At 37.2% G+C, this 15,415-nt stretch overlaps 2 protein-coding genes across 3 annotated transcripts in view; one reads left to right on the top strand and one right to left on the bottom strand.

The window, feature by feature from the left end:
* Positions 1–728: 728 nt before the first annotated feature.
* On the top strand, positions 729–9,726 carry LOC108730865 (C-terminal Src kinase). 2 transcript variants are annotated; one of them, XM_018460804.1, is made up of 8 exons: positions 729–972; positions 2,710–2,753; positions 7,226–7,647; positions 7,804–8,457; positions 8,551–8,746; positions 8,828–8,914; positions 8,983–9,075; positions 9,157–9,726. In XM_018460804.1, the coding sequence occupies exons 3-8, from the start codon at positions 7,256–7,258 to the stop codon at positions 9,250–9,252; spliced, it is 1,518 nt and encodes a 505-aa protein (XP_018316306.1). In that variant the 5' UTR covers positions 729–972; positions 2,710–2,753; positions 7,226–7,255; the 3' UTR covers positions 9,253–9,726. The 2 variants fall into 2 exon arrangements, with proteins under 2 accessions (XP_018316306.1, XP_018316315.1); XM_018460813.1 differs by having other exon boundaries at positions 8,831–8,914.
* A 1,521-nt stretch (positions 9,727–11,247) lies between these two features.
* LOC108730668 (uncharacterized) overlaps positions 11,248–15,415 on the bottom strand; it is a 6,873-nt gene continuing 2,705 nt past the window's right edge. Inside the window, 4 exon segments of the mRNA XM_018460517.1 lie at positions 11,248–11,512; positions 11,603–12,710; positions 12,889–13,638; positions 13,641–14,541. Of these exon segments, the coding sequence (XP_018316019.1) occupies positions 11,656–12,710; positions 12,889–13,638; positions 13,641–14,541 (2,706 nt within the window). The 3' untranslated portion in view covers positions 11,248–11,512; positions 11,603–11,655.

Below are 15,415 nucleotides of genomic sequence, written 5' to 3' on the forward strand. Positions count from 1 at the left end.
ACACTGCATTCGATTTTCATCGTACGACGAAAATCGGATGCAGTGTGAATCCAGCATAATAGATGATAGTATAGCCCGAATTCTGATTGGCTTCTGCTTTCCTACTTTTTTTGCTTTTCCGTCCTAGTTGCGTCCTATGACTTATCGTTCTGTGAACGCCATTTTCTATCCAACTAGAACTTATGCCAGTCTCTTATTATAGTGTCTCTATGGTCTTATACATAAGGAAAAGTGGGGAGTTAGCAGTCTAGTATTATAATAGAAATCTGTGGCGCAGCTCCAGGGCCCCTATTCTTGAAAAATATCGCATACAAAAACTAGGGAAATACTATAATATGCGTCACATATATTATAGCATTTCCCTAGTTTTTCGTATGCGATACTTTTCCCTAGGATGGAAAGTGAAAAGTGAAAATTTTTACCATTGAAGTTAATGGAGAAATTTTTCACTTTTCACTTTCCATCCTAAGGGCCACTGTCACCAAGCTCAGTTAATTTAACTGGCCAGTTAGTCCATTGGAATTGACCAATCGCATTTGTCATTTTGTTTGAAGCAAACTGAAGTTAACTGAGCTTGGTGACAATGGCCCTTAAAAAAGGATATTCCTCTCGCGAAAGTTCCTAAAATTTGGTTGGTACTACTGTTGTCACTAGCGCGAGTAACTTCAAGCGTTTCGGGTTTCGTGTGCGAGTCAGCACATCAAGACGTTCCTTTCGCATGGGTCTTGCGTAGCAAAATGGCCGCCTGAGCGAGTGAGTGAGCGAGTGACGTTTCTCGCAAGGTGTTTGCGTCTGCGATCGCGCCGCGCAGTCTTCGCGCATGAATATTCGCGCGTGCAAACGTGTACGTGTTTTCGCAACGTGTCACGCGTTCGTCTGCCTAGCCCGCGTGGAAGGTGATCGTTTGCGCGGCCGCAAGTGAGTGCGGCTGCGTTCCGCCTGCACTGCTCGTCTCGCCGCAAACGGATTTAGGTGCGTATTTGCGTATAAGTACGTTCGCGCGGCGTACGGGCCGTCGACGCGCGGCACTGGAACGCACGTCGTCGGTCTGCACCGGTGATCTGTGATTCACGACTTCCACACGTCCTGAGGGCCGCGATCCGGGCGTGCGCGCGCGCGCGCGCACACATACGCGCACACACGCATGCACACGCACGCATGCACGACAGCGAGAGTTTGGTTATACTCCGGACGTGATTTTTTTCTCCGTCGCTTTCAGTGGGCGGTATTTAAATGACAGAACTGGACCGACGCGACATATAAAGCCGACTGATTTAAAGCCCACGTCTGTTTTCCCAATTAGAACGGCTGCTTCGCTAATCACGTTGAGTTCTGATCTGCCGTGAAGAAAATGTCGAGAAAATGTTATGTGCATACATTCTCCTGTTTTGCGCGAGTTTCTCTTTTACCACCATTCAATTTGGCTCTTAATTGTATTATCGAAAATATGTATTTTTTTATTTAATAATTTTGACTAAAGTGATGTTTAGATTGGAAGCATGTAAAATATTGCATATGTTAATAGCAGAAATTGACAAGAAATTTTATAATTTAGTTGTAGACAGTTGTGAAGACTAACGTATTGAGTTAAACATAATTCGAACTGTCTGTTTCGCAACTCAAAATTTTCTCATTATTTACATAAATAAATTTCTTTATAATTATCATAAGAAATTGTAAATGGAATACCAGAGTATAATGTTTGAATTATTTCATATCAATGTTTTTCAATTTATGTTAATTTATGTTAATACATTAGTTAACATAAATTATTCTTCTGAATATTTTTTAGAGTCAGAATTAAAGAGGCAGAGAGGATCAGTGTACATTTATTTGTATTTAATTTAATTTAAATTATATCATGTGTTTACAGAGAGAGCTTATAAAAATACAGAAATGGAAATTAATCATGCTAATTTGTGCTTATATCGACTTCCGAGAAGGTTTCCTCATAATTTCATGTTATATTTGGGCCAAAACGCTCCATATTTTTACTCTGACATTACGTTGACCTGGTTCAATTCGTGTCGAGAGGAGGATCATATGGGATGACGGAGTGATTAATGCGCCTGGGCCAGGCAAACTGGCCCCGGTTGCTCAGGTTCATGTGAACTCGGGCAATTAGCAATTGGCTAATTATATGGTTAACGGACGATGAATAACACAGTTGCACGAGCGTGGGGCGCTTAATTGCGCGCCACAAATGGAAAGGCTCTTCCTTCCCAGTCGTGCATTTTTTCCATGTTCCTATTCCGCCAAATCACGGCCGAAACACGAACGATTTGCTTCCTGTGCTTCTTATCTAACTAAATTCGGTCTGAGAAGGATATCGCGGAAATGTGCGTTTTTAAAAAACGTTTTTAAAAAACAACTTGGTCGTTACGTGAAAGAACGATTTTATAAAGAAGACCGCGCCGTATTTTTATCTTCTGGGTATGCCACTCATGTATTATTAATAACCTGTCGATATATGTATATACGCTCTTTCGAAAATATTCACAATGTTGAATCTACTATTCGTTTACTATTTACCATTCTAGTCTTTTTACAATTACGCAAGCTTTAATGTGTGTGATCCACAGATATTTATTATTTTCGAATTTCTTCGAAGGTAGCATAATGCTTAAAATATTTAGAATAAATTTAGACATTAAGATAAAGAATCATCGTAAGTTTTGTAGCTGACGATGCTTTCTGTTTTTGTTTCAGAGGGGCAATATTTTCGGAAGATGGATACTTGATGCAAAGCATAGGTACGCTTCCAAGATATTTTATTTTAAATTAATCCTTTTATTGTTCCGTGAATTGATCGTCTTTGAGCGAGAAACAATGCAAGGAAATTAATCCGTAATTACAAACGGCAAACAGCAGAAATTTCGCATTACACTTCGGTATTAGCAACGCCATTCTATTTAGCGCCTGCACTTTATATCAATGCTTATGTACATAAGCGCGCTAGCGAGAGATTCGAGAAACAAGAAACAAATGCTGCTTTTTGTATTGACTTCAATTCTCCCTTTATACGAGTCAAGTACCGGGTGTTTGATCCCGCTATTCAGTAGTAGCGCTATTCGCATTTCACGCATTCCACGATCTGATCGACACTCGACGTCGTTCTGGACATCTCGTCTTTGCGTCAACGTTGCTAAAGGACGGGATATGAATGAAATGTATGTGTGTGAAAGTAGGATTTCAGAAATATAAAGATAAATTAAAGGAGAAATAATAGATAAGAGCGAGGTAGCAATTTATGATCGAGATATTATTCTTTTTAGAAGAAAGATATGTAAACCTTAAACACATAACAATTTATTATTTATTTATTTTTATATATCATCTATTTTCAGATCTGTTAATAACGTTTATTTTATTACATAATGAGATAGTTAACTTTGAGAAATAATTGATTCAAAGATAGGAGACAATAAAATATGCTTTGTGGTTAGAAGGACAGATGAATTTAAATTAAACTTAAAATTACTTTAGGAATTCGTGCTCGATGATATATTTTTCGTATTATAGTTGTAGAAAAGGAATAAATGAAGTAAAAAAACGGATCTCCGTTTTTTATTCTCTCGTTTGCACATCAGTGAGCTATCCGGGCTGTCAACGCGGTCAGACACGCAAGGTGTCCCTTGCGGCTCGTGTTTCGACACAAAAGTTTCCACCGCGCTTCGCGTGTTCGGAAGTTCTCGCGAGCCGGGAAGAAAGCGTTCCGCGCGAGAGGAAGAGAGGTTGTCCCCCGGAGAGTCATGTGCGGGACAACGTCAGATGGAAAACGATGGTGGGTCACGGTACAGTAACGTGTACTGTTAAAGAGCACGCAACAACGAGCGCGTTCGCCGGGCGCGAATCTGTTGCACGCACCCGTTTTGCCTCTGTGTCGCCGGTTCCCTGTCCCTCCCTCTACATCTTTTACATTTACGCCCTTTTACGCTCTCTCGCGAGATATTAATAGGACTGCGGTGCGTGCCGGTCAAGCACGCATGCGAGCGAGCACGAGCCTCATATAACACGCCTTCTGTGAAATTAGCAATCGTGAATCTTGTCTCTCATAAACGATCTTCTAGATCCTTAACCATGCATTCTCAATTCGGTATGTAATATACTTGACAAAAGAAAAGTTTGTTCTGGTTATAAGGATTCTATCCATGTGAGATCTTCAAGTAATACATTCTCCAAATTGATTAACAAGAAAAGATCGTCTATTAATATACGTTTTAGATTTTTATACAAGTTTTACTATATGTTTTAAATCTCAAGGAAAGTATAATAAATCCTCTCTCTCTCTCTCTCTCTCTCTAGGAAGATATTTTTTATCATAAAAATTCTCTAAAAATGATTATTAGTACGTATATTTTTTCGTAGTGCTATTCACACGGGAAGATCTTTTTCGTCCTATTTATTGGAAGTCGTGAGACTCACTGTTATTCAAGTTATTGTTTCATCCTTGAAAGCTCACGGTCGTATTCACACGGACCACAATCGCATCATAGAAACATCTTTTTTTTTATCGATAAATGAGGTTTTCCAAGTGCGAACGAACGTTGCTCCTGATGAAACGTGCGCGACGTATACTGTGGTTTGCGGCTCGCATGAAGGCGCTCCGATAATGAATCACGAGCTAGAGTTCTCGAAAAACACTGATGCAAACAGAAACTGCCGAGTCGGTCTTGAAATCTGCATGAACCACATAATTATCGTGACTGTGATCTATTGAAATTAACATAAGCTCTGCACCGCGCTGCTATTTCCCTTGAGTATTCCGAGATATTTTATATGTGTGTACATTGAGTATCGTTGTCATGCTTCTTGAAGTTTCTTTTCCTTCGTTCTCTTCACGGTTAGCCGAGTGTGCGAGAATATTTATCTTCCAGAATATTTGTCTTGATTTGCGTTTCTCTAATAAACGTGAAAAGATAGAACTTCAGCTACTTTGCTATGCGAGACACAACATATCGGTAGTCCAAAATTTAAAACAAAAAGATATAAAACATGATTTTTTCTAAAAATAATAAACGATCTATATATATTTACTTGGCATCATTCAAGTATTTATGCAAGCTTTTGCATAAATATCGTATTAATAATTTACTGCGTAAAATGATTATTAAATAACATGATTATAAAAGCAGAATTTTCATTTATAATAAAACAGTTTTTCTCTATTATATATATATAATCTAGAATATTTTTTATTTCGCGATAATTCTTTATTGATGTTATATTTTATTTATTAAATTTTTGCGTGATACGCGGAGTTTCAGGAGACACGCATTTCCTCTGAATCATAGATATTGGAGGCATAAATAGTTTGAGTCATAAACGATTGTAAATATATAATACATAACGCTCTTAAGTATCTCGTTGCACGCGATAGAACAGTTCTGCATAGTGCTCTTTTTACATGTTACACATCGGTAAAAATTAACGTCGCGTGCAGCCGATAATAAATTTCATTAGCCTGAAATCTATGCGGCTGTGCAGTTGGGTTACCTGACAAGCGCGATGGAACGTGTATTACATGTACGCATCTTGCATTCAGATTTGATATTGATATTCAAGGCGTTCCGCGCCTGTCGGGCGCGATACTGCCTTTTTTCTTTTTGGCTGCACGAAACTTTATTTTAACGTAGAGAGGAGAGAGAAAAGGTGGTTCTATTTTATATATTTGACCCATAAAACCCTTTACCTTTTACCTTAGCTTATCGTAGCTTTTATACGTGCTTATTGTAAAGTGCGACATAGACACGAATTATATAGCCTATCGCAAACTCATCTTCTGCGTGTCGTGCGTTCTTGACGATATTAATCGCTTATCTGTCTTTCGAAATACCGGAGGAAAAGCACATGACAGAAATGCGACTATTTGAGCTTACGTAACAAAGCGATTTACGTATCGTGTTTCGTTGCAACTGTACCTTTTTGCGTGACATAACTCGCTCGTTTCTCTCTCTTTTCTATCTCGCAGACGCCCGACCAAGGATAGATTCAGTTGAATTATTCAATATTCGTTGGTGCGATGGATTTGTTTCTCTTGTTACCGCATTTGATCATAATATGGATAGCGTTGGAAAATCGTTGCCGGAAAGCTGACGAGCATTTCCTTTAAAAGCTATTTTCCTGCAGTGTTACGAAGCGCTTTCTACGTACGTTTCATTTATCTCAATCGGCAGGAATATTTCCGCACGTCTTTCGCATCGTTTCGACAGATTGATTTTATCCGATGCTTCTGTTACTGAAATATAATAAAACGTATTTTAATACTTCAGGAATAATGATTTATGATTTCTTGAAGCAGAGATTTTTCTATCAGAAATGTGTATTTATTTCGTGTGGAAATTGTATGTCGCTTAGTCAGGTTCGGGATAATTATAGATCTATTCTACCACACTTATTTGTATTACAATCGTCGCGAAAAAATACACGGCTGGTGTGTGACTCACCTATCACACACGTTCCATGTACGGTCGTGCAGCGCATCGTAATACGGCGGATGAGCATCGCGATAGTCTACGCGCCTTGAAACAATAGGCACTTAGATTAACTACTGTATATTAAAACCCAACACTCGGTTTACCGGATACGTATATACTAGTTGAATATGTATCGGACTCAATTCGCCTAACGAGTTTTATTAATTATCGCTTCCATGCATTACGTCGCGCCCGGGATAATTAAGTTGTCTTCGCTGTAAACATTGTCGATCGCTTTGCACCTCGCTCATGTTTTTATGGGACTCTCTCTGTTCCGTCGATAGAATTCTCTATGTAGAACCGGCTTTTCTTGTCAAGAGTACTTCACTCGTAGTTTCTCGAGTTGACGATTCTCGGGTAAGAGTTGAGAAGATCTATTGAACACGTGACTGTTTGACAATCTAATTTGATGTTCGATACAGGAGAAAATAGGAGATGCTTGTCTATTAATGCTAAAAAATACAGTCCATAAGAAGGTGTAAAACATAAAATCGATTGTATATAGAGATTACTGTACGGATTTAAAAATATTTTTAAATATTAAAAATTTTTATAATTTTTTTGAACGAAGCTGGAATTTACATACTTTGTTATAAATTATCATCTTCAAGTTCTTATATCGCTTGCATTACTTTTACACGAGTCATGAATGTACTTACGGATAGAACATCACTAAAGCATCTTATTTAATGAGGCAAGCTGATAAATGATGCCTGAAGTTTATGAATGCTCTTCATTCATCTTCGTAGGTTGATAGAGCCTACTGTGTGGTAGCTGCCATGCCAACGTACCACAATGCGGGTGGCGGATACCCGAATGTGTCAGCGCCAGCGAGGCAAGCGAAGCTCGACGGCAATCAAAATCATCACACTATCCCTTCAAACGTAACATCCCATCCCCTCATACAAAACAACACACAGCAGCAACAACAACAGCAACAACAACAACAACAACACAGTATTCCTTCCAACCTGACTGCAGGTAGCATTCCGTCCCACCCAGTGTCGCCGACGATGACCACGCATTCGAATATCACCACGTCGAATATCACGACACACATGAACACCACGTCTTCGCCGGTAATTCTCACCTCGAATGCCATTAATCCGGGCGCCAACACTACCGCATTGCCAGCTAATCCACGACACGAAGTGAAACTTAACGCTATGCCGTATGTATCATTATTGGCTTAGTTTAATATCTGCAAATATAACAATTATTTAAAACGAGAAATATATATTGAGATATGCGACAAACGAATCGATGCAGAAGTGTAGTTAAAAAACTACATACTTCATCTGTTCGAAATCATGTTTTTTCTATATAGATGGTTTCATGGGAAGATATCGAGGGAAACGGCAGAAAGGTTGTTGCGACCACGAGAGGATGGCTTGTTTCTAGTTCGAGAGTCGACGAATTTCCCTGGGGATTACACACTCTGCGTGTGTTACCAGGGACGTGTACAGCACTATAGGGTGAAATATAAAAACAACCAGTTAACGATCGATGACGAGGAATTTTTCGAAAATCTGGCGCTCTTGGTCGAGCATTACGAGCAGGACGCGGATGGTTTGTGTACGCAGCTAATGAAATCTTTGCCGAAACAGGGCAAACAAGATTTCTGCGTGGATCCAAAGGCGTTTGTAGAGGCCGGTTGGGTGATTCAGACTCACGAGTTAGAGTTAAGGGAGTGTATTGGAAAAGGGGAATTTGGGGATGTGTTGCTAGGCGTCTATCGAGGCGAAAGGGTAGCGGTGAAAATGCTAAAGGATAACAGTGAAGCAGCACAGAGGTTTTTAGCTGAGGCGAGCCTAATGACCTCGTTGATTCATGACAATCTGGTTAAATTACTCGGTCTTGTTTTTAATAATCAACACATGTACCTGGTTACGGAGTATATGAGCAAAGGATCCCTGGTGGATTATTTGCGGTCGAGAGGAAGATTACACGTTTCAAAAAAGGATCAAATTAATTTTGCATAGTACGTAAGCGAAAACAAAATTCGTTTGCTAAATACCTGTAAAATACCTGTGTATTATTAATTGCATTATTTGTATTATTTGATATATTGTAGCGATACATGTGCCGGTATGGCGTACCTGGAATCCAGACATGTTGTTCATCGAGATTTAGCAGCGAGAAATGTTCTCGTAGCAGAGGATAATTCCGCCAAGGTGTCTGATTTCGGTCTGGCGCGGGATGAAAACTTTTCTCTTGACGGTGGAAAATTGCCGATCAAATGGACTGCACCAGAGGCTCTAAAACAAAACGTAAGTATAACTTTACAGGCGAATGAAAAAATATATTTATATATATATATATATATTTATGTTTCACATTACTCTTTCCAGAAGTTTTCAAACAAGTCTGATATGTGGAGTTTCGGAATTCTTCTCTGGGAAATCTATTCCTTTGGTCGTGTGCCGTATCCACGAATTGTAAGTGATATTGTTACTTTAAATGTCATACAAAAGACATGATATTTTTCTTCTATTATTAATTGCAGCCTCTAGCCGATGTTGTAAAATGCGTAGAAAAAGGATATAAGATGGAACCACCAGATGGATGTCCTGCGGAAGTTTACGATATTATGAAACAGGTATATTAATTTTTTACCTATTACGTTATAATTTGCATCATATTGTATCACATTTGTTACTTAGATGCTATTCTTTAACAGGCATGGGATTTACAGCCAGAAAAGAGACCGAGTTTTCACGATATAAAAGTAACACTCGGCCAATTGAGAGTCGAGTACACCAAAGGCGTGAATTAAGAATTTAATACAACTTAAATAAACTTAGCGAGAACTGAAAAAGCTGGGACTGGAATGTCCGAATGATTCTCAATTTCAAGACGAAAATAGTGATTTTGAATGTTTCTGTTAGAAGAGAGAGTGACAGGACTTCGATTGTACATTGTATACAAAAAATAGTATTCGCTTTGCTTATATTTATTGTTACTTTAGTTCTTGAAATGTGGGGAGAATTTTAATTTTTATATAGTAATATTTTGCACACACAAGCATTACCTATGGTCAATCGTGCCTTTGTCCAAGTTGATGTTCTCGAGCAGGAAATTCAACTTGTACATAATGAAATCCGAATATATTCGGAATAAAATCAACAGATTTAAAAGATGCGTAATCTGCCTACTACTTAATTTTCGATAGTCATGTTTGAAGTTTATTATGACAAAAACGACTTAATGACTTACAATTATCCTAAATAATTAAAAGTCTTTTTATCACAGCACAAAAATGACGTATTATAGATACATTAAATTTAGATGAATTTTAACACGTGCTACATTATATGCTATTTACAATTTCGTCTATTTAGTTTTAATCGGTTAGAATTTCGTTTTTTTTTTTGTTGAAATTATGTAAAAGTTTCATTTGCAAAAATATTATTATAAATATAAAAGATTTGCCTAAGCAATTATAGTTATATATTGCAAGTAATTGAACTTAAATGTTTAGTTGCCTGAGTTCTTTGATCAAAGATTTGTCATAAGAAGTTTAATTTTTAACTAAATTATATTACAATATATATATATATACCATTATTTAATTATTTTTTTCCCATGAAATTGTCTGCATTTTAGTGGTGAAAATATATTTGTAAATATTTTTGTATATAATTTTTATCTATCGAAAAATGAAAATTTTTCAATCGATTAAGAGAAGATTGATATTAACAAAAAAATATTTTCTTTTTTTTTCTATACACAATTGTACCACGCTAAAAAATAATTATTCATGATCTTATATGAATAGTATATCATTTTATATCATTGTTTTTCAATCTATCACTTATTTTTCACAAAATATTCTGCCAACAATAATGACGGACTAATTTTGATTTATTAAATTTGATGGCCGTATTTCGCTAAATAGTAGCTGTGAGTTACGAAAAAGATCAAATATTTATTCTTTAGAAGATATATATCAGGCAAATGAAAAGATCTGTAAAATTGTAGATATTAAATTCTTGTATGCCACGTAATTTAAAAAATCTATTAAATTTTGTCATTAATTAAAAATCAAGATATTTAATATATATCTATATGATAGTCGTGAAATACTGTGTATCAAATTAACACTGTATTATGCGATAATTTATTAAACTTTGAAAAGTGACGTGATCACTCAGTTCCTTGAAAAATTTCATGATGAAAACAGAGATTGTCTTGACTGATGAAATATTTCACAACAATAGGTTCGATCTTTCTCTTCCACAAGTGTCTCTTCAGTCTGCGGTTAGACATATTTCTTAAGAAGAAATTTAGAACGCGCGTATTTATCTTAAGCATGGTCCGTTTGTAACTTTGATATAACAGTATGTACTTGAGGTACACGTATTAATAATGTGTATTAATATGGCTCTAACTGATACCTTGAATTGCTTTTTCATTGTGGAGTTTAATATTTGTATGTATTTACAATCTGCTAATACACATGAGTTCTTCCATTTATAAACTTCATATTATTCATATGAAATGCCAGTTTCATCTCCATTTTATCTTCGACATTTCAAATCCAAAACATCTTGTTATTCGTTAAAGAGCATTATATTTATATATAAATATAAATATATATATGTATAAAACAATTTTACACATGTGACATTGCTACTTGTGTATTTTGACATGTACACGGGATTTTTCGTTGTTGCGATATTAATTTTCTTATAACAACCAATGTGTCTGTTTATTTTTTACTGATAATGGATCGATTAGAATGTAAGAAATCTATAATATATATATATTAATTAATAAATTAGAAAGATCGCAAAATCACGCAAGGGAATTAAACTGTACTTGATATGTATGTGTTCACGTTGTAACAGTATGATATGCTACTGATTCGATACGAATGTACAGGATATGAGACAAATACTTTTTCCATTCTTGCAACTCTTGTAGAGTCTGGAATGAATGATTCTGGAAAAACATTGAAATATGTTTACTGTCATACTGTTGCCCCAATTCTAAAGATTCTCATTAGACAGCTATAGCGACGAAAGGATAGATCACTGACGAAAGAATAAAAGTTATTAATAAAGGAAAGAAGTTACACTATAATTGTGTACTTTAATCAGCCTTTAGCGAGAATCACAACATACCTTTATAATTCCTAATTATTTTTCAATATATGACGTATTACCATGAAACTTTATCAGTTATTAGATATCAATAAACATGCGCTACGGTCACAGTGTTTATATACATTCTTATTTATTTCAGTTTGCAATTCGAGATAATTATGGACGTTTATTACGAGTTCATTACTAATTGCAGTATTATCAACGACTGTATGTTTTTGTACGGTAGGTACATTATTTTTAATATCATACAGATATTTGTTTAAAATTTGTTCTTCGGACTCATATTTTCTCATGTCTAGTAATTTTCCATTAGTTTCGTTTATTTCTACAATTTCTGATAATATCCAGAATTTTTCACTACTCTTCAGCTGGTGTTTTTTGTTTTCTTTGATCATTCCTATGTTCTCGTTACGTTTCGCTTGACGAAGAAGTACATTTTCCTCTGTACGTTTCAAAAGAGAAAAAGGATGCGGATAATCCTGTGAATTTAGAGAATTTTTCAATCGACTACGTATCAAGAGACTTCTCTGTACTTTGTAAGGTCGACCTAAATCACGCGTTAGTATCAAGTCACAATTGTGACTTGATGTACCGATCGATAAATATCTTTTGTTGTTTTTTTTATCTTCAATTATAGAATGTTTTATTTCACGTATTCCATTAGATTCTTCTTTCGTAGAAATCCGTAATAAATTGATATCGTGAAAATCGTATTTACTAATTTTAGAAGTTTTATAATTCAAACCAGAAGAACAATGCGAGGCACTAGCGAATGAATCGGAATCTTTCGAAATCAGTTTGGGATGATTGCCTGTGGGAACGTTTTTTCTAAGAACATTACTTTTACGGAATATCGTGCTACAAATCACATAGAATAATCTTCCGGTCATTGTTTCAATTTTATTGATAAATGCGATCATGCGGTTGCCAATGATAAAAAATAGTTTCGAAATTAAACTTCTTTCGCGTTTCACGTCGGAATGATAAGGCACATTATTCGTGCGAAGAGTTTCCAAGGTACTTCCTGTGACATCGTTACAGCAGGATAAACGTTTTGTAGTTGTAATTCCTGCTTTCGTTATCGCACTTGAATAAGTTCCTGTGTTGTCTCCGTTTTTCTCATTATCTGAACAAAAAATTTTGATTTAAACTCAATTTTGTACTTGATATTCTGCGCAGAACTATGCAATTTCTGAAACTATATTCTGATTAATGAAAAGCCATTGTAAAACGGAAAAATGTGGAAAATTACTTTTTCTCTTTCTAAATAAAGAATATTATATCAATATAAAGAAACCAATTACCTGTTACATGTTTATGCAGATTTTTGAATGGAGGAAATATATTTGCTTTTGACAATGGAACAGTTGTAGTTTTATCTTCTTTAAATGTCGCTTGGCATTGATGATCAAAGCAGAGCTTTGGAAGATCTATTTTCTTTGGAGATATGTTCTCTGAGTAATCTTTTCCAGCAATAATATTGTGCGCGACGGCACTTTTTAAAAGATTTTCTATCGACCTGTGATTACTTAATTTTTTAATATCCAGATCGGTGATTGCATTTGTCTCTCTTTCATTCATTGCTATTTTCTTTTCTATTTTTTGCTTTTTTTCATATTCAGGGCTTTTATCATATTCGGTATTTGTCATCAACGAGACAATGTGAAATTTTATTTTCTTCTTGGCTTTGCTCATTGGTACCATATTTGTGCTCCGTTCTATCACGGCATCCACAGTTGATGGCAAGATTTTGCCGGTTTCATCTTCCTGTCCATCATCGCGTCTTTCTTTTTTCGATTTTAATATAATTTTTAGTGGTGAAACACGTATGCCGTCTGATGATTTTGGTTCCGTTTCCTGTACATTTAAAATTGGTTCTTCATTTGCAACTTCCGATGTAGTCGTAGCTCTCACCTCTTCTTGATCAGCTTCCTGCGGCAGGACGTCTCGTAAACTTCTAATCTCGTCGCGTTCTTTAATAATTTCATCTCTTTTCGAAATTGTGATTTCATCTTCTGCTTGTTTTTTAAATTGCTGTACATTTGACGAACTTGCAAATTCCTGCTATCGCAAACGTCCTCGACATTGATCTTCTCGCTGAGCGTAACTATATCACTCTCAGATTCCGTTAAAGTCTTCACCGATTCATCGTCGGCGACGTTGATATATGCCTTGGCCATCCAACATTGTGCGCTGCATGGAATTTCGTTTCTTTCTTCGTATTTTCGCGCATTTGTCTCGTATCCCTCTGTGTCTATCCTCACGCAGACGTTCGACATTGACCTTATCAAAGACGATGCCTGGTGTTCCAATCCTTCAACATTACTGACTGTCGTCGCGTCTATTTCGATGATTCTCGGACGGAGTTTTTTTTTATCCTCGCCAATGCTCTCCTCCGACGTTGTCCTGTCGCAACACGCGCAATTCTCCGTGCTGGAACGTTGCTGTTCGGGAGTCGCGGGACGTTCCTTCGCGCGATCGGCACCGCTACCGTTGTGCGGGTTTTTGGGAGGATTGCTACGCGTGCCAGCTGCTGGAATAGTCTCCGGTTTACCCGTGCATGGCTTCAGCAGCAGCCTCTTGGGACTTCGCGGTTTTACATAGGTGAACGGATCTGGCGAACGAACGTCTGACGGTACCATACTGTACAATCTCCTGGGATCCTCGAATCTCGCTGAATAACACGGCCTGGAGAATTGTTGCACGACGCGTGACGACAACGTCGGCGCCGGCAGCATCGCGCATCGTCTGCGATCAAATTCTGCTTCCACTTGACGGATCTTATTCTGAACGTTGCTCAACCGAGTCTCCGCGATCGCACGTTGCGATCGGTACGGTGCAAAGTTTACATTCACTCGCTCATCGCACTCTTTCTGGCGTAACGCCGATAGGAAGTCCCGCAGCTCGGCGTCAGATTTGAGAGCGAGGACCGTCGGATCTATGAGATCGGTCGTCACCTTGATACAGAAAGAAAAGTATGTATAAAAATTTTATAGATATGCCTGAGTTCGAATATTACTTCAAAAATAATATCGGTAATAAAGTCATAGTGACATGCGAATGTTCGCTTTGCCACAGTTGATGTCGCTATGACGTCATTATGAAGCTTATGACATACATATAGTGTTTTCGGCCCGATCGGGTTTGCATCAACCTGGGTTGGATTAATCTTTTCTATTGGTTGACGTTACATGCTCTACCAATAGAAGAGCACAAAACGCCATTAATTCAACCCAGGTTGGTGCAAATTCGATCGGGCCGAAAACGCTATACTATTAAGATAATAATATATGATATTACCGTGATCTTTTGATCATCTCACAATGGACGCATTCAGGACTCAACAGTTGAGTGAGTGCTCGCTGTTATTAGTGGGTGCATCCAGAAGCACGACCACTCACTAAGCGCTCAGTGAGCTCTTACATCTGATTGGCATATTCCATTAGATAATATATTCTAAAAATATAGAACCAAACAGGTACAAGAGCTCACTGAGCGCTCATTAAGCGGTCGTGTTTCTGGATGCACCTAGTGTATTCTTTTAGATCGCTCAATCAGAATTTTAGATAGAAAGAATTCTAGAAGGAATTTTAGAAGAATACATCGCTTGCTTTCCAGCAAGGACATAGTCAGACACTGTGTAACACAGTGAGTCGTTTCATCCTTGTTGTTTGCCAACGTTAAACAAGGATGAAACGACTCACTGTATTACACAATGTCTGATTGGGTGCTTTCCAGCAAGGACATAGTCAGACACTGTGTAACACAGTGAGTCGTTTCATCCTTGTTACTTGCCAATGTTAAACAAGGATGAAACGACTCACTGTGTTA

Source organism: Mycetomoellerius zeteki, unplaced genomic scaffold, assembly GCF_001594055.1.
Source record: "Mycetomoellerius zeteki isolate Tzet28-1 unplaced genomic scaffold, Tzet1.0 scaffold119, whole genome shotgun sequence".
Classification (NCBI taxonomy): Eukaryota; Metazoa; Arthropoda; class Insecta; order Hymenoptera; family Formicidae; genus Mycetomoellerius; species Mycetomoellerius zeteki.